We start from the raw sequence: 13622 nt of genomic DNA on the forward strand, positions 1-13622 counted from the left end.
TTCAAAGTTAATTAGCTAGCCTATAAAAATCTTACAGTATTAAAATGATCAAAACAAAGTTCATTAGGATAATTAAATTCTTCACATATAAACTGTCATAGTATGTTGACAATCAACTTTATACTCAAAGTTCCAAACTAGATTGCATTTAATTCTTAATTGCTAGAGAAAACAGACACTTTGAATCCCTTTAAAATTACTCTAATATACTACATCTAGAAAGCTTGGCCCTAATAGAAAAAGCAGTAAAATTGCAGAGCAGTTGGAGGATGGGGTTTGAAAATGTTTAGCCACTGAACTTCTGCCCTGAACTTTCTTTTCTGTGATAAAAGCCACGAAACCAGACATTAACGGAGCCCCCTCTCAGCACTGTAGTGTGGGGCACTGATCTTCTTACCCCTCGTGTGCATAGACAGAAGAATGAGCAAGGAAATGTGAAGCTGCCAGTTTAGTTCTTCCAGCCAACGCACTGCTGTAGGAGAGCAGTAAATGTGACCTGCCTGTTTAAGCCTCCTGTTTCTTGCCTTTCCTTCTTTGACTGAGTCCTCTGCTGCCACTCTTGTCAGAGCTTCAGGAGAGCCTGCCAGCAAGTCTGAGACAGGACCGTGAAAGGCAAGCCTGTTACAAACTGGTTCTGTCACCACAGAGGCTTCAACTGATCACCTCGTGGGGAGGACAACAAAGAGCGGTGAGGACCCCGAGCAGGATTGTTTTCTTAAGAAGGGAGCCTGACCCGGCTGCCCACACGGGGGCCAGCACATGCAGGCACTTTGCTCTGCACCGGCCATGCCAAAGTCCCCCAGAGGTCTCAGGCAGCTATGAAGGGATTCCAAAGCAACATACAACTATACTTTGCTGTCATAAAACAGGCTATTTCTTTGGTCAAGGTTTCTTTCTCTACTAAAATTGTAACTGTTTGTAAGCTGTAGAAAGACAAGTAGAAATAAAATATTTGACCTGGTGAAATGACAGAAATATTCAATACATCAAGTGTCACGTCATGGTAGTTTTCTCTCACTGTATTTACATTTAATGAAGCAAATACCTTTGAATCAAGTGCACAGATATGACAAAGGGTCACATGTAAAAGGCATCCTTAATGAATATTTCAAGTTAAAATATTTCAGTTAAGCTATTCATTAATCAATTTCAAATGACTATAGTTTGATGTTTCCTATATAGAAAATAACTGTGAACCTAACCAATCTTATTATGCAATTAAAATCACTATGAGTTATTTGATTTCTTAGGTTTTAACTGTAGTTGTGCCTCAGCGTAAACTATGGACATTTTATAAAATATCATACTGCATGATATTCTGAGCGACCTTTTTTTAACACTAAAAATATTTTTTAAAGGCTATTTGTTTTCTTTCACTTTGGGGACTGACAATAATAAAAGAACAGCAAGAAATATAAATGAATTGTCAGTATGTATAGAAACTGCAATGTCACAATAGACAAAAGTTAATATTAAGAATACATGAGTATGAGAGCGCAGACGTATTTCAATAGTTATACCTAAGATATCATCAGATGTGTTTACTTGATATTTTAAGACTTATTTCCTTAGAAAAAAAATCTCTGCCATCTTCTTAATTTTAAGACACTCTCTTCCCCCATCCCCACATAAATACATGCCAGCACTTCCCAGCACTACCATACTAGGTGCCATTCAAATCTATTCTCTAGCTAAGGGTAGCCCAACAATTGCTTTTTACAATTTTAGATATACTACTATTAATCCAACACCCATAACTCACATTTTCATGAGATGAAGTTTAACAGAATCATGGTTTTTTTAACCATATAGGAAATCTTGAAATATCCTAAGCTTAAGAAACTACAGATTTCGTACTTCATGAAAGCCATATAATTTACTTATCAGGAAAATGGGTTAGGGGATGATGAATGAGGTAGTCTTTCAGTATTATTTAGCCATATCCCTTTAAGCAAAGGAGGGAGAGTGAGGCATACTGATGTGAATAAGAGTGATTAGGAGGAGAGGGGTAACATGTGGGAAAAGCAGACAAAAATCAAGCAATAGAATCTCTTGTTCAAACCTTCAATATTGGGCTCAGAGCCACATCGCAACATGGTTCCATTGCCAATTTGGAACCCAGCCTTGAGCTTTGGGATGAGGACTGAATGGCTGAAATATGGGACAGTTCCCACTGCTCACATTTCCTCAATATGGGCATCCATAAATGGTTCAAAGCCTAAAGAGAGAATCATTGCTCTCTCCCTGGAATCTTAAATCAGTTCAGGAAAATTCCTATCAGCAACCATTTCTGATTTGGTACTATGTGTTAACAGAAGCAAATGCACTCAAGAAATTCATAATACCACAGAACTAAGTAAAAAATCTAAGATATTTTAAGATAAAGTGTCCTCAAATGGAATAAAGATGAAAAATCAGAGTAAGCATGAATTAGACTAGGCCAAAAATGGAAGGGAGAGCTGGATGCTGAAATATGAATGGAACTTATATGAATAGTAAGGGAAGAGATGGAAAGGAAAAATATTTCGTTTGTGCAATAGCATGAGAAGTAAAATCTTAGTGGAGCAGACAGCTCCTTTTAGTAAAGGGTAGGAGAGAAAGATAGAGTGTAATCAGATTGTACAGGATTCTGAATACATGTTACAAAGTTTAGACTATATATTATATGACAACTAAAGGCTTTTGAGCCACTGGCTTGATGAATTTAAAAAAAAAAAGTTTGTTATTTCAACATATAGGATGGGTTCTTGAACCGGAATTTCCAACTATGTGAGAAGTGAAAATTAGATTAGAAGTGTGAGGAGAGGTTTCACTTAGTCAAACATTTTGGTAATACAGATTTCCTTTTTTCCTTTATAATAGTAAGAAATTCAAGGTGTCTCCCTATTAATTCCCTCCATTTACCTTTACTGTTTAACATATGCTAGGCGCTAGCAATGAAGGAGATGCTCTATAAAATGCACCATTAGGTTCCAGACAGCTAGGCTCAAAAGATGTAATAAAACTCTTATAGTTTAGATTGGAAATCTGGCTCAGCAAAACAATCCCAATTTGCATATGATTTAGCCTTCTCACCTTAAGGTACACACCAAAAGAGGCCTCAAAGAAAGTGCTGAGAGAATATTAGAAGAGAGGCATCAATGTGAAAATATACCCATGAGAAAAAGGCAAGCAAAGGAAAAAGGAGTACAGATCAGATAGTATTATCAGCATAAGTAGGACATGTCATCACTATGTATCATTTGTAGAATTCTTACATAGATCACTCATTCAAGATTTATGGAGTCTGTGCTGTGGAGTAGAGAGCCTATTTGTGCTATTTGTATAACCTTGGGCAAATTGTTTAAGCTCTCTGTTCTATGGTTTGCTTATTATCTAACTTATTGTTATACGGATTAGACAAGTAAATGAATATGAAAAATAGCATACTGTACTCAGAACATGGGACAACAGTAAATGGTCAGCAATTTCCTGACAACTCTCACTAATCACTCTCCTATCTACTGACACACATCAATAAAAGCCTTTGTTAACAGTAATCTTCTTTAATGTAATATTTGCCAAATTATTCTTGTCATAAATAATGTGATCACTAAAACAAGCATATAAAATATGCCTTACGTTAAATCAATGTTTCGCAAGTATACCTGCAAAGGAAAATATTTATTTAGTCAAGTTATTTTTGCTGAATTCATTAAATAGTCATATAATTGGAATAATACACAAAAATAGTTTTAAATTATAATACTACCATCTTAGCGATTTTGATTTGTGACTTATTTTCACTTAGACACCCCCCAAATCTCTTGATTTTATGTATTTATACAGTTTTTAAACTGTATTTGGGGGACTGTGTCTAGTGAACGGATGTAAGAATGTTAAAAGTATCTGCCTTCAGGACAAACTTATCCTGGAATGAGTGAAGACAAACATTCAATTCAGTAATGACAGTGCAATATAGTAACTGCGTGCTATATGGAAAGAGCACAGAAAAGTACAGTGGATAAGCAAAGATGAATTCTGACTTAGGGTAGGGACTGGACTTGTGTGGGAGAGGCATCTGCACTAGGTCTTCAAAGATAAGTAGGAATTCATGGGGTGCAGGAAGGGCAGAGGAATCTTAAGCAAAGAGAACAGATAGTACAGACATTTATGAGTAAGAAAAAGAGCAGTGTTTGCAGAGAACATGAGACTGAGAGACTGGGTATGTGTAGAGAGCAGCGAAATTAAGTTGGAAAGGAGACAGGGAAGTTGGGCAGGGCCTTATACCTCATAATTTGATTTGATTTGATCCTACAGACATTGGAGGCAAGGCCTTCATTTCTGGGGGAGGCATTTGCACAGTTATTTTCCATTGTGTGAACTGACTGCACCTACTTCTTACAGCTGATTATATTTAAAAGAAACCAGTAAAGTTTTGATATAAGATGAAAATATTTTCTTCTGTATTTAAGAAAATGTAATAATATCCTTATTGTCTTTAATGAGAACAATGGAGCGTGATTTTCTTTATTACTTAAACATCCTTGATAATATTATTTGGAACAACATCTATTTTTTAATTAAACTTCTGTTGTGACACAGGCACATAAAAACATGTTATTTTCTTCTTTCTATTGGAAGCTATAGCATTTTAGGTCCCTAATAGCCCACAGAGTTTTGCACTAAAATATTTTTCAAACTGTCATACAAGTTGTGACAAACATATAAAAGTGCACTCAGAATTGTACTTATTCATATTATTACTCTGATTTTTTGCGATACATTGACATAACTATATATGTATATGTATGTATATATATATGTGTATGTGTGTATGTGTACACACACACACACACACACACACACACACACACACACAAAGTTACTACACCATGGAGGGAAAGATGAACAATAGAACTCAAGGGTACAGAAACGTTTTTCCTGACTTCAGAGTTTATAAAGACTGCAACTTCAGCCTGCTTTCAGGCTGCCTCTTGCCTCCCAACCTCGTTCTAATTTGCAGCATTCCACATCACTAGGCATTAACAGCCTAAAGCTCCCTTCAGCTGCACAGTGAAAGACCATCACTTCATTACAAACAAACAATCCCTTCTTCCCTCCAATGAGTGACACATTATTCCGAGCACGTCTTCTCTCTCTTTCATTGCTCTGCCAAGGTCCCCATGAGTGGGAAGGGGTAAAAAGAGAGAGAAAATATCCCACAACTTGTCTAAAGCATGGAGAGGATGATTTGTGTTCTTTCTGATGGGATATGACTGTCACTGTTGATCTGCTTTCAGGCCTAGATTACATGTGATAAGGGCTGACCTTCTTTAAGTATTCACACATTATGCACTCATGGAGAGCAGGCAGGACACAAAAGTCCTTCAGATGTTCTGGACATCAATCAAGTGCACAGCATGGAGCCTGCCAAACTTTTCTTCCATTTACTCAGGGAGAGGAAAGGAGGAGTCCAAGACAGACTTTATCATGTTTAAAGTTATGCCACAGTATATTTGGGGAGACATTGTTATTAAAAGAGTACATTTTAAAAGAAATTCTCTATAGTTACCGCTAACAACAAAAAAATTCACACACAAATATAAAGAGACAACCAGATTTCTCTCTAGCTTTAAATTTTCAAAACTTTTACTAGCAACCATGTCTCAATGGCTTTAGATTTTTTCTGAAATAATTCTTCATTAAATATATATTTCAAAAACTAAAAATATACATTTTATACCAACTATACATCAAAAGTATCTTTTTTGAGGAATTTATAAAAGTGGTAGAGAAAATATATTTGTTATAAAATACTCTGCATATATCTTAACATGAATTAAACACCCATCAACAACATAAACCATTTTTCACCTAATGTAAACATTATTATTAACAGTCTAGACACCCAATATTATGGAACAAACATGACAATGTCTTCTGATACAGGCTTTCGATGTTGGTCTTTTATCTTTGGTATTCCCGCGGCTCATTAAAGGAATTTGAGTTAGCTTTTGAAAAAGAACAAATAAGCCCCAAACTATATTCCTCTAAAACACTGTAACACAGTGTACTTGGAGGACATAATTTGATCAACAGCACAACCAAACTCATCAGAGCAAGATGTTTCATGGAATTTTATAATACAGTATCTTAAATCTATGACAATATCACTTACGTAGAGATTACAGAGTTCTTTTTAAAAGCTCATGTCAGACCATGAATATAACAAGGATATACACAGCCCACATACAAGATAAGCATATCAAACTCAAAAAGTAAATAACATTAAAGAGTAGGAAGAAAATTAAAGGCAATTTACATGATTAAACTACCAATGAAATAATTTTCATTGAATTTCAATAAATTTCCTATAATAAGCTCTACAGCTAAAACAAAAACAAAACAAAATAAATCTCCAAATTGCCCCAGGATTCCTTAACCCCATATAGGCATATTCTGTTTAGTTTATTACCTGCTTTCAGTGTTATTCAACTAATGGCTAGTAAGGTCAAATTTGTACCCTACTAATAGGAAACCAGGTGGTACATAAAATGTGAGGTTATTTTTTTACATTGTAATCACTTACAGTGATTCATCACCTGGTCAATATGGTTATCTCAGACCAGAAATTAAAATGGAATGCAAAGAAGATGTCTGGCAAGAGCTGAGAAGCAAGGAACCAAGGGAAGACAAATAGGTTATTTCTAGATAGAATACAGGCTGATGATGATGATGATGATGATGATGATGATGATAATGGTGGTAGTGGTGGTGGTGATGGTGATGGTGGTGATGGTGGTGGTGATACGTACCACCTTGTAAGCGTTTGCTATTTGTTAGTCCTCATGCTATTTACCTAACATGTATTACCTCATTTAATCCTCACTGCCTCCCTGTGCAGTAGCTAATATCATCCCTATTTACAGATGAGAATACGGAGTGTGCTTATGTCAACAAGGCCTGGAACTGACTAAGGACCAGGTACCAGTACTTCATTAGCTAGGGAACTATGTATTTTCACTCTGCAAGAAATAACCAGGGCAAAAACAGTCCATTCAATAGATAGAAGACTCAGAGTCTCTGGGGGCTGGTGAAATTCATCAGGGAACATGACTGCCAGGAATTCTGAGGGCTGGAGTCAAAGAGGAGTCAATACCCTGAATCCCAAACCTGTCAACTCAAAGGAGGGGGACACCAGACACTCTGGAAGGCACAGCAGTGCATTTAGAGATCAGCGGTTTCAGATCCCATGAGAGATGAAACTCTCTTCCAGAGCAGGTATGTTATTTGTTTATAAAAATCATGATAATTAAAATAGATACATTATCATTAATTTACACCTGTGTCTTGCATACATTCTTAAGTTTCCCAGCAGCCTTTCGTCGACCACATTTTTACAAGTGAAGCAACTAAGGTGAGTGAAGAGCCTTGGAATTAAGGAAAGAGGTTTTTTATTCCCCATGAGTAGGCCTACGCTTTAGGAAGTATAGTAAAGCAACTCTTCAGGTTTAGGAAAAAGAATAGGTGGATGAAAGAAGTCTCCAAAATCATGCAATGTAGTCTTACCATCAGGAGATAAGTCTGAGTTTGTTTTAACAAAAGAAGCTTTCTTCACACCATGACAAAGTAGTTCTAGATCTACTTGGTCCCACTTATAAGAAATTACATAAGAAAGGGGTTTTTGTTGTTTGTTTATATAACAACAGGCATATCCAAGTATTATAACAGTTAACACTTTGGCCCCAGACTCCTCAGAATTAAAGTTACACACTAATTAAAGTTATACACTATAAAAATCATGAACCACTGAAGCTACTAATTTGACTTACCTGAAGCTCTATTCCAGAGATATTCAAAGGACATTATCTTTTCATCGAATTAGTGCTGATGCATCCCTGAGCAGAAAATCAAAATCTCCAGTACTGTTTGCCTCCCATGCTAGCCATTATAAAAATCCGAACATAATTTCATCTGTAAATTAGTTCCTTAAGGATTACTATCACTCTTATTTCATCCTAAAGTCAATTGTGTATTAAATTCACACAAAACCACTTGAAATTCAAGCAAATCCAACTTGAACTAATATTAAATAATAGGTGAACTGAAAATAAAAATTATAATAGAAATGATAATATCAACAAAACTTTATTTTACCATGTATGTTTTCTCATAACTTTGAATATACTTTAGAATAAGGAAGGTCACATTAATATACACATAAAAGAGATATGAATTTAAACATTTGAAGAGTCTATGCTAAAGTTCATATACCACATAAAGAAAGTTCCTAGAAAATCTATTTTCAACTCTTTGAAAAAGATTTAAATATATATGTAAGGAATTACTTGATAAAAAAACTTCTCAAAGTAACAGAAAAGACATTCATATCAGAGAAAAGATAGAAAGCATCAATAATAGTGCTGTCAGTGTATTATACACACATTTCTTAGTAGTCTTTTAAAAACTGATGCTAGAAGAAATATAAAGATCAAATAAAATAAAAGAAGTAATAATGCCATGATTTTCAGTTCAGATTCATGGCATGCTAAACCTTATCATCTCTTCTACCAGCCAGAGTCACTGTGTATATTCAAATATTTTCCTAATGACAGATGGCTGATACCAAAAGGATGCCTGAAACATACTGTATCCTAAATATATACAAATAAAATTCTCTTATCTCCCTTCACCTGTCCTCAGATATAAAACACAGCTGCTTAGTGTTTTGAATTTTTTTAATGAGAAGTAATAGTTTTTGATAATCCCATTAAAGGCTTTCTAATATACTCCATACATGGAGAATTTTCACAAGACTGAGGTTTGTTCGGAATGTTTAAACAACTAGTTTGTAAAAAATAAAAAAATGAAATGAAACCATGTATAAATCTTATTCAAACAGAGACTGTCACACAACAGTAAAATCATACTTTAATCTTAGTGAACCCCTTTCTTTCCATGTTCTACCTATAGGACTACAGCAAAATCAGGATACCAAATGTACATGAAATGACAGAAGGTGCTTAAACTATGGAGGTAATGAGATTAGATGATCATGATATTAGATAAATCCAGTGACATATTTAGACACAAAAATAATCCTCCACTAGTCAGATAGAAACAAATAAAACTATAATACTATTCTTGGTTAATACAAAAGGCTTAGCTACACAGGCATTCCATTCTCTGACCACCTTGCTCTACATTTCTTATTATAGTCAGTCAGCAGTCTCTGTGGTTATGTCTGCTACTACCAAGCACCCAGCTGAAAAGTGAAAAATTTAGTCAAGCAGTGAGTTATCTTAAGAATTATGCCAAATCAAATATTCAAATTCAATTTTAACCAAAAATGAGTAAAACTTGCATTTATCCAGATGATTTAAAGCCCATTAAGATGACCAATCTGATTTAAACAGTCACCATGATTTCCGTTCTGAGGTCTCCCAAAAGTTTACAGTGGAAGCACTTCAGAGTCCTCAATACATCTCATTAGCACCTCCACCAAAGGATGTGTAAAGAAAAAAGAAAATTTTAAAAGAAGTAGCTGCTCTTTTAGAAACACTTGTTTAAAAAGGATTTTCAGCTTTTTATTAAAATGATATGTATATAATCAGAAATTGACACTTGAACAAAATGTTTACTTCACTCTATAAATTTAGGCAAAAGAACTATAAATTATTCATCATAGTTTACTTTCTACCTCTTCAATAAAGAATCTTGCCGTATTTTACATTGGTTATATAACATTATCTCTTGGTGTTGTTTTTTTCCATTATCTCTTTCTGGAAGTTGTTACAAATAGCAATAGCCTATGAAAAGCAAGCTTGATGTTTTCTGAATTGTATAAAAAGCTATAGATTGATGTAATGCTGAGCTATAGAAAATATTGAAGAGCTTTCAATACTAGAGTAGATGTTTATGATGTCCTTACAAAGTCCTTATGATGGTTTACAAGGTCCTATAAAAGCTGGCTTCCAATTAACTCATTGGGGTCTTCTATTCTCTTTCTTCCCCATCTTGCTCCTCATACCATGCATGCTCTCCAGCTCAGAGCTTTGTGTCTGCTACTTCTCTGCCTAAACACTCCTTCTCCCTTTAGATATCTACTTAGTTTCTTCCATCAAATATTGGCTCAAATTTCACCTCAATGAAGCCTACCCTACTGCTCTATTTATCATTATAACCACCTCATTCCCAAATCTCTCCTTGACCCTACTGGATCTCTATTCTTACCATTCTAATGAAATTCATCTTTCAAAGGTCAATAAATGCAGTGAATTTTTCTTAGTCTTCATCCTTTTTTATCCCTAAGCAACTGGACACTGCAAGTACTTCCCTTCTTAAGAGCCTCACTTATGTAAAAGTAAATTGAAAAATTCAACTTATTAGGCACTTACTAGAAGCTCTTTGTTTTTCATGATGAGGGCTTATGCATCCAAGTTTCTTCCTCTTGTGTTCATATAAATATAGGTGATCATGATTCTTCCCCGATGATCTCTTTTCTCAAATGTGTTCCCCTATAATGTCAGGGCTTCAGCTAATATCACTTTGACTACAATGATAATTTTTTTCTGAAATGCTATATCATATTTCCAACTGCCATTGCATGTATAAATATTACTATTTCTCCTACAGCAGTTTAAATTCTACCTCTTTCAGCTCTGTGAATGTTACCATACTTTGCAGCCATCTAGGTTTAAACCATTCTCACTGACTACATGTCGGGCATTTTCTATTTGTCTGAGGCAGAACTCTATCAAAACAGAAGCTTTAAAAAAAAATGGTGAAATATTTTTTTCGGCTCACCTGTAGCTAGGGCTGCAGTACATAACTGAAACTCTCAAAATCAGATGCACACAACCCAAACTTTACAAGAAGCTAAGAAAGGACCAAAGGGCATTCATTCTGACCAGTGGTGGCAGGAGTAGTAGCAGCTACATTCATTTTCCAAAGGCAGCAGCAACACCAGTTCCAGTGGCAGCATCCAGATCTAGTACTGGTAATGTGAACTGCATAAGTTGGAGTGTCTTCACTAAGCTGTGCTGAAAACAGTGTTTTGATTACAGGATAAATTCTGGGATGGAATTTTAAGTATTGGTCTTAAATTAGGCTCTGTCTACTCAAACCTGATTTTCATAGCTCCTTGTAGAGGCTATGAACTAGCAAGTAATCCTCTTAATAACTATTTTCTGTGTAGATTAATCATGACTGCTTTCTGTTGTTTTGGACATATCTAGGAGACCCAATTTTGACGGACATATCCAGGAGACTCAACCGGTCCTCAGCACAATGAATTATCTCCTCTTCTAGACTTCCATAGCACTTTATCAGCATCATTTCTATGACATTTCTCTTATTATTCTACCCTGTATTATAATTATTTATGCATGCTACAGTTTATATTTCCTTAGGGCAAGGGGCCTTTTAACATGTCTTATCTACTTTAGCTATCCTTCTAAAACAAACAAAACATTGTATATAAATTCTTCCTTGCTTAGGGAGCTTCTCTAAGTCCCTCCTTCTGTGCTCTTGATCTGGGAAGGTTTTGTCATTCCATTCCTGGCATTACCTCTATGACTAACTTATTTAGAAAGTCTCTAACATCTCCCTAAGATTCTGTCTCTTAAGTCATTCCCTAATTCCACGCACTTTGCTCCAGCAATATATAGAGAACATCAACAAGATTAGCAAAAACATTCAATGGGCAAAAAACGGTCTTTTCAAAAGTGTTTCCAGGAAACTGGATATCTACATGCAAAAAAAAAAGAAAATTAGATCTTTATCTTACACTATATGCAAATATTACTCAAAATGGATTAATGACCTAAATCTAAGAACTAAATCTATACAACTCTTAGAAGAAAACATAGGGAAAAAGCTTCATGTAATTGCGTTTGGCAATGATTTCTTGACTATGACACAAAAAGCACAGGCAATAAAAAACAGATGAATTGGACATCAAAATTTAAAAATTTCTATGCGTCAAAGGATATAATCAACACCTTGAAAAGGAAACCTATGAATAGAGAGAAAATATGTAAATCATATCTGATGAAGGGTTATTATCCAAATTATACAAAGAATGCCTACAATTCAACAACAACAAAAACAAATAAATAACCCAATTTTTAAAATGAGTAAAGTACTTGAAGAGGCATTTCTCCAAAGAAGATATATAAATGGTCAACAAGCACATGGAAAGGTGCTCAGCATCACTAATCATTAGGAAAAGGAAGATTAAAACCACAATGAGATATTACCTTACACCCAAAACGATGACTACCAAAAAGCAAAGTAACAAGCATTGGCAAGAATGTGAAGAAATTGGAATCCTTGCGCCCTGTTGGTAGGAGTATAGAATGGTGAAGCTGCTATGGAAAACAGTACAATGACTCCCTTAAAAATTAAATAGAATTCCCATATGATCCAGCAATTCTACTTTGGGTATATACTCAAATGAATTAAAATCAGGGTTTTGAAAAGATATTTATACACCCATATGCACAGAAACATCATTCACCATAGCCAAAATCTGGGAAGCAACTCAAGAATCCTTCAATAGATGAATGGATGCACAAAATGTGGTATACACATATAATAAAATATTATTTTAAAGAAATTCTGACACATGCTTTAATATCAATGAACATTGAAGACATTATGCTAAGTGAAATAAGCCAGTTACAAAAAGATTACTCTTGTTATGATAATCATATGTTGAAGCCATAACACCCAATGTGATGGCGTTTGGAGGTGGGGCCTTAGGGAGGTAATTAGGTTTAGATGAGATTATGAAGATAGGGCCTCCGTGAAAGGATTAATGCCTTTATAAGAAGAGGAAGAGAAACCTAGGCTAGCTCCCTGTGTTCTTGCTCTTTCTCTGTCATGTAAGACACAGAAAGAAGACAACAGTCTGCAATCCAGGAGGAGGGCCCTTACCAGGAAATGAATCTTCTGTCACCTTAATCCTGATCCAGCCTCCAAAACTGTAAAAAATAAATGTCTTTTAAAATTTTTTTTAAAAGAGGATTTCTTTTTTTGTTTTTATTTTTTTATTTTTTAAAAAGGAAGAACAAAAACTTTTGTTCAACCCCGCTTTCAGGATACCATACCCCAGCCTGGATGAATCAGAGAGCTAGTTTGTTACTCCTGCTCCATTCCCATTCTCCATATTTCTGTCAGAGTGCTTAGCTGCTTTAAATGCTGCAATGGCTCCATAATATTCCTTTGGATATGATCCAACTACCTGAAAATAGAAGCGACTTCCCTGGCTATTTCTCTAATTCCATTTCTTGCCACCAATCTCTATGCACTACATGTTTCAGTAGTAACTTTTTATTCCCAATTGTAATCCTCTTGAATAGACCATATTTTCTCTCATGTGCTATGCATTGAACAGTGTGAGCTAGCATGCATAGATTAAGAAAATGCTTCTATTCTCAAGAACATCAGACTAATGGACGGACACTCATAAAGGGATCATTCTCATTATTGTGATATATGCTTCAATGTTGACAAATAATTACATGTAGATAAATATATATGTGCATACTTCTTGAACTTTGCTTTTTAAATTTCTCCCATATTTTCAAAAGTTTTTAAACCGAAGTGCAATGCTTGGATGTTTTTAAACTTTATAT

At 35.1% G+C, this 13622-nt stretch overlaps 1 protein-coding gene across 11 annotated transcripts in view; it reads right to left on the minus strand.

Annotated features, from left to right (window-relative positions):
- Nucleotides 1-13622, minus strand: part of BMPR1B (bone morphogenetic protein receptor type 1B) — a 326532-nt gene that overhangs the window by 92587 nt on the left and 220323 nt on the right. Inside the window, exon 2 of one of the 11 annotated variants that reach the window (XM_036227689.1) lies at nucleotides 12922-12968. The exons of 9 other annotated variants lie outside the window; for them this stretch is intronic. Coding sequence is in view for 1 of the 2 variants with exons in the window: in XM_016144356.2 (XP_015999842.1) it covers nucleotides 398-410 (13 nt within the window). In the remaining variant the exon portion in view is untranslated. Of the gene's footprint in view, nucleotides 1-397; nucleotides 656-12921; nucleotides 12969-13622 lie in introns of those variants that run through there. One more of the 11 variants, XM_016144356.2, reaches the window with a different exon arrangement.

The sequence above is a fragment of the Rousettus aegyptiacus genome, unplaced genomic scaffold (genome assembly GCF_014176215.1).
Source record: "Rousettus aegyptiacus isolate mRouAeg1 unplaced genomic scaffold, mRouAeg1.p scaffold_m13_p_10, whole genome shotgun sequence".
NCBI classification, from domain to species: Eukaryota; Metazoa; Chordata; class Mammalia; order Chiroptera; family Pteropodidae; genus Rousettus; species Rousettus aegyptiacus.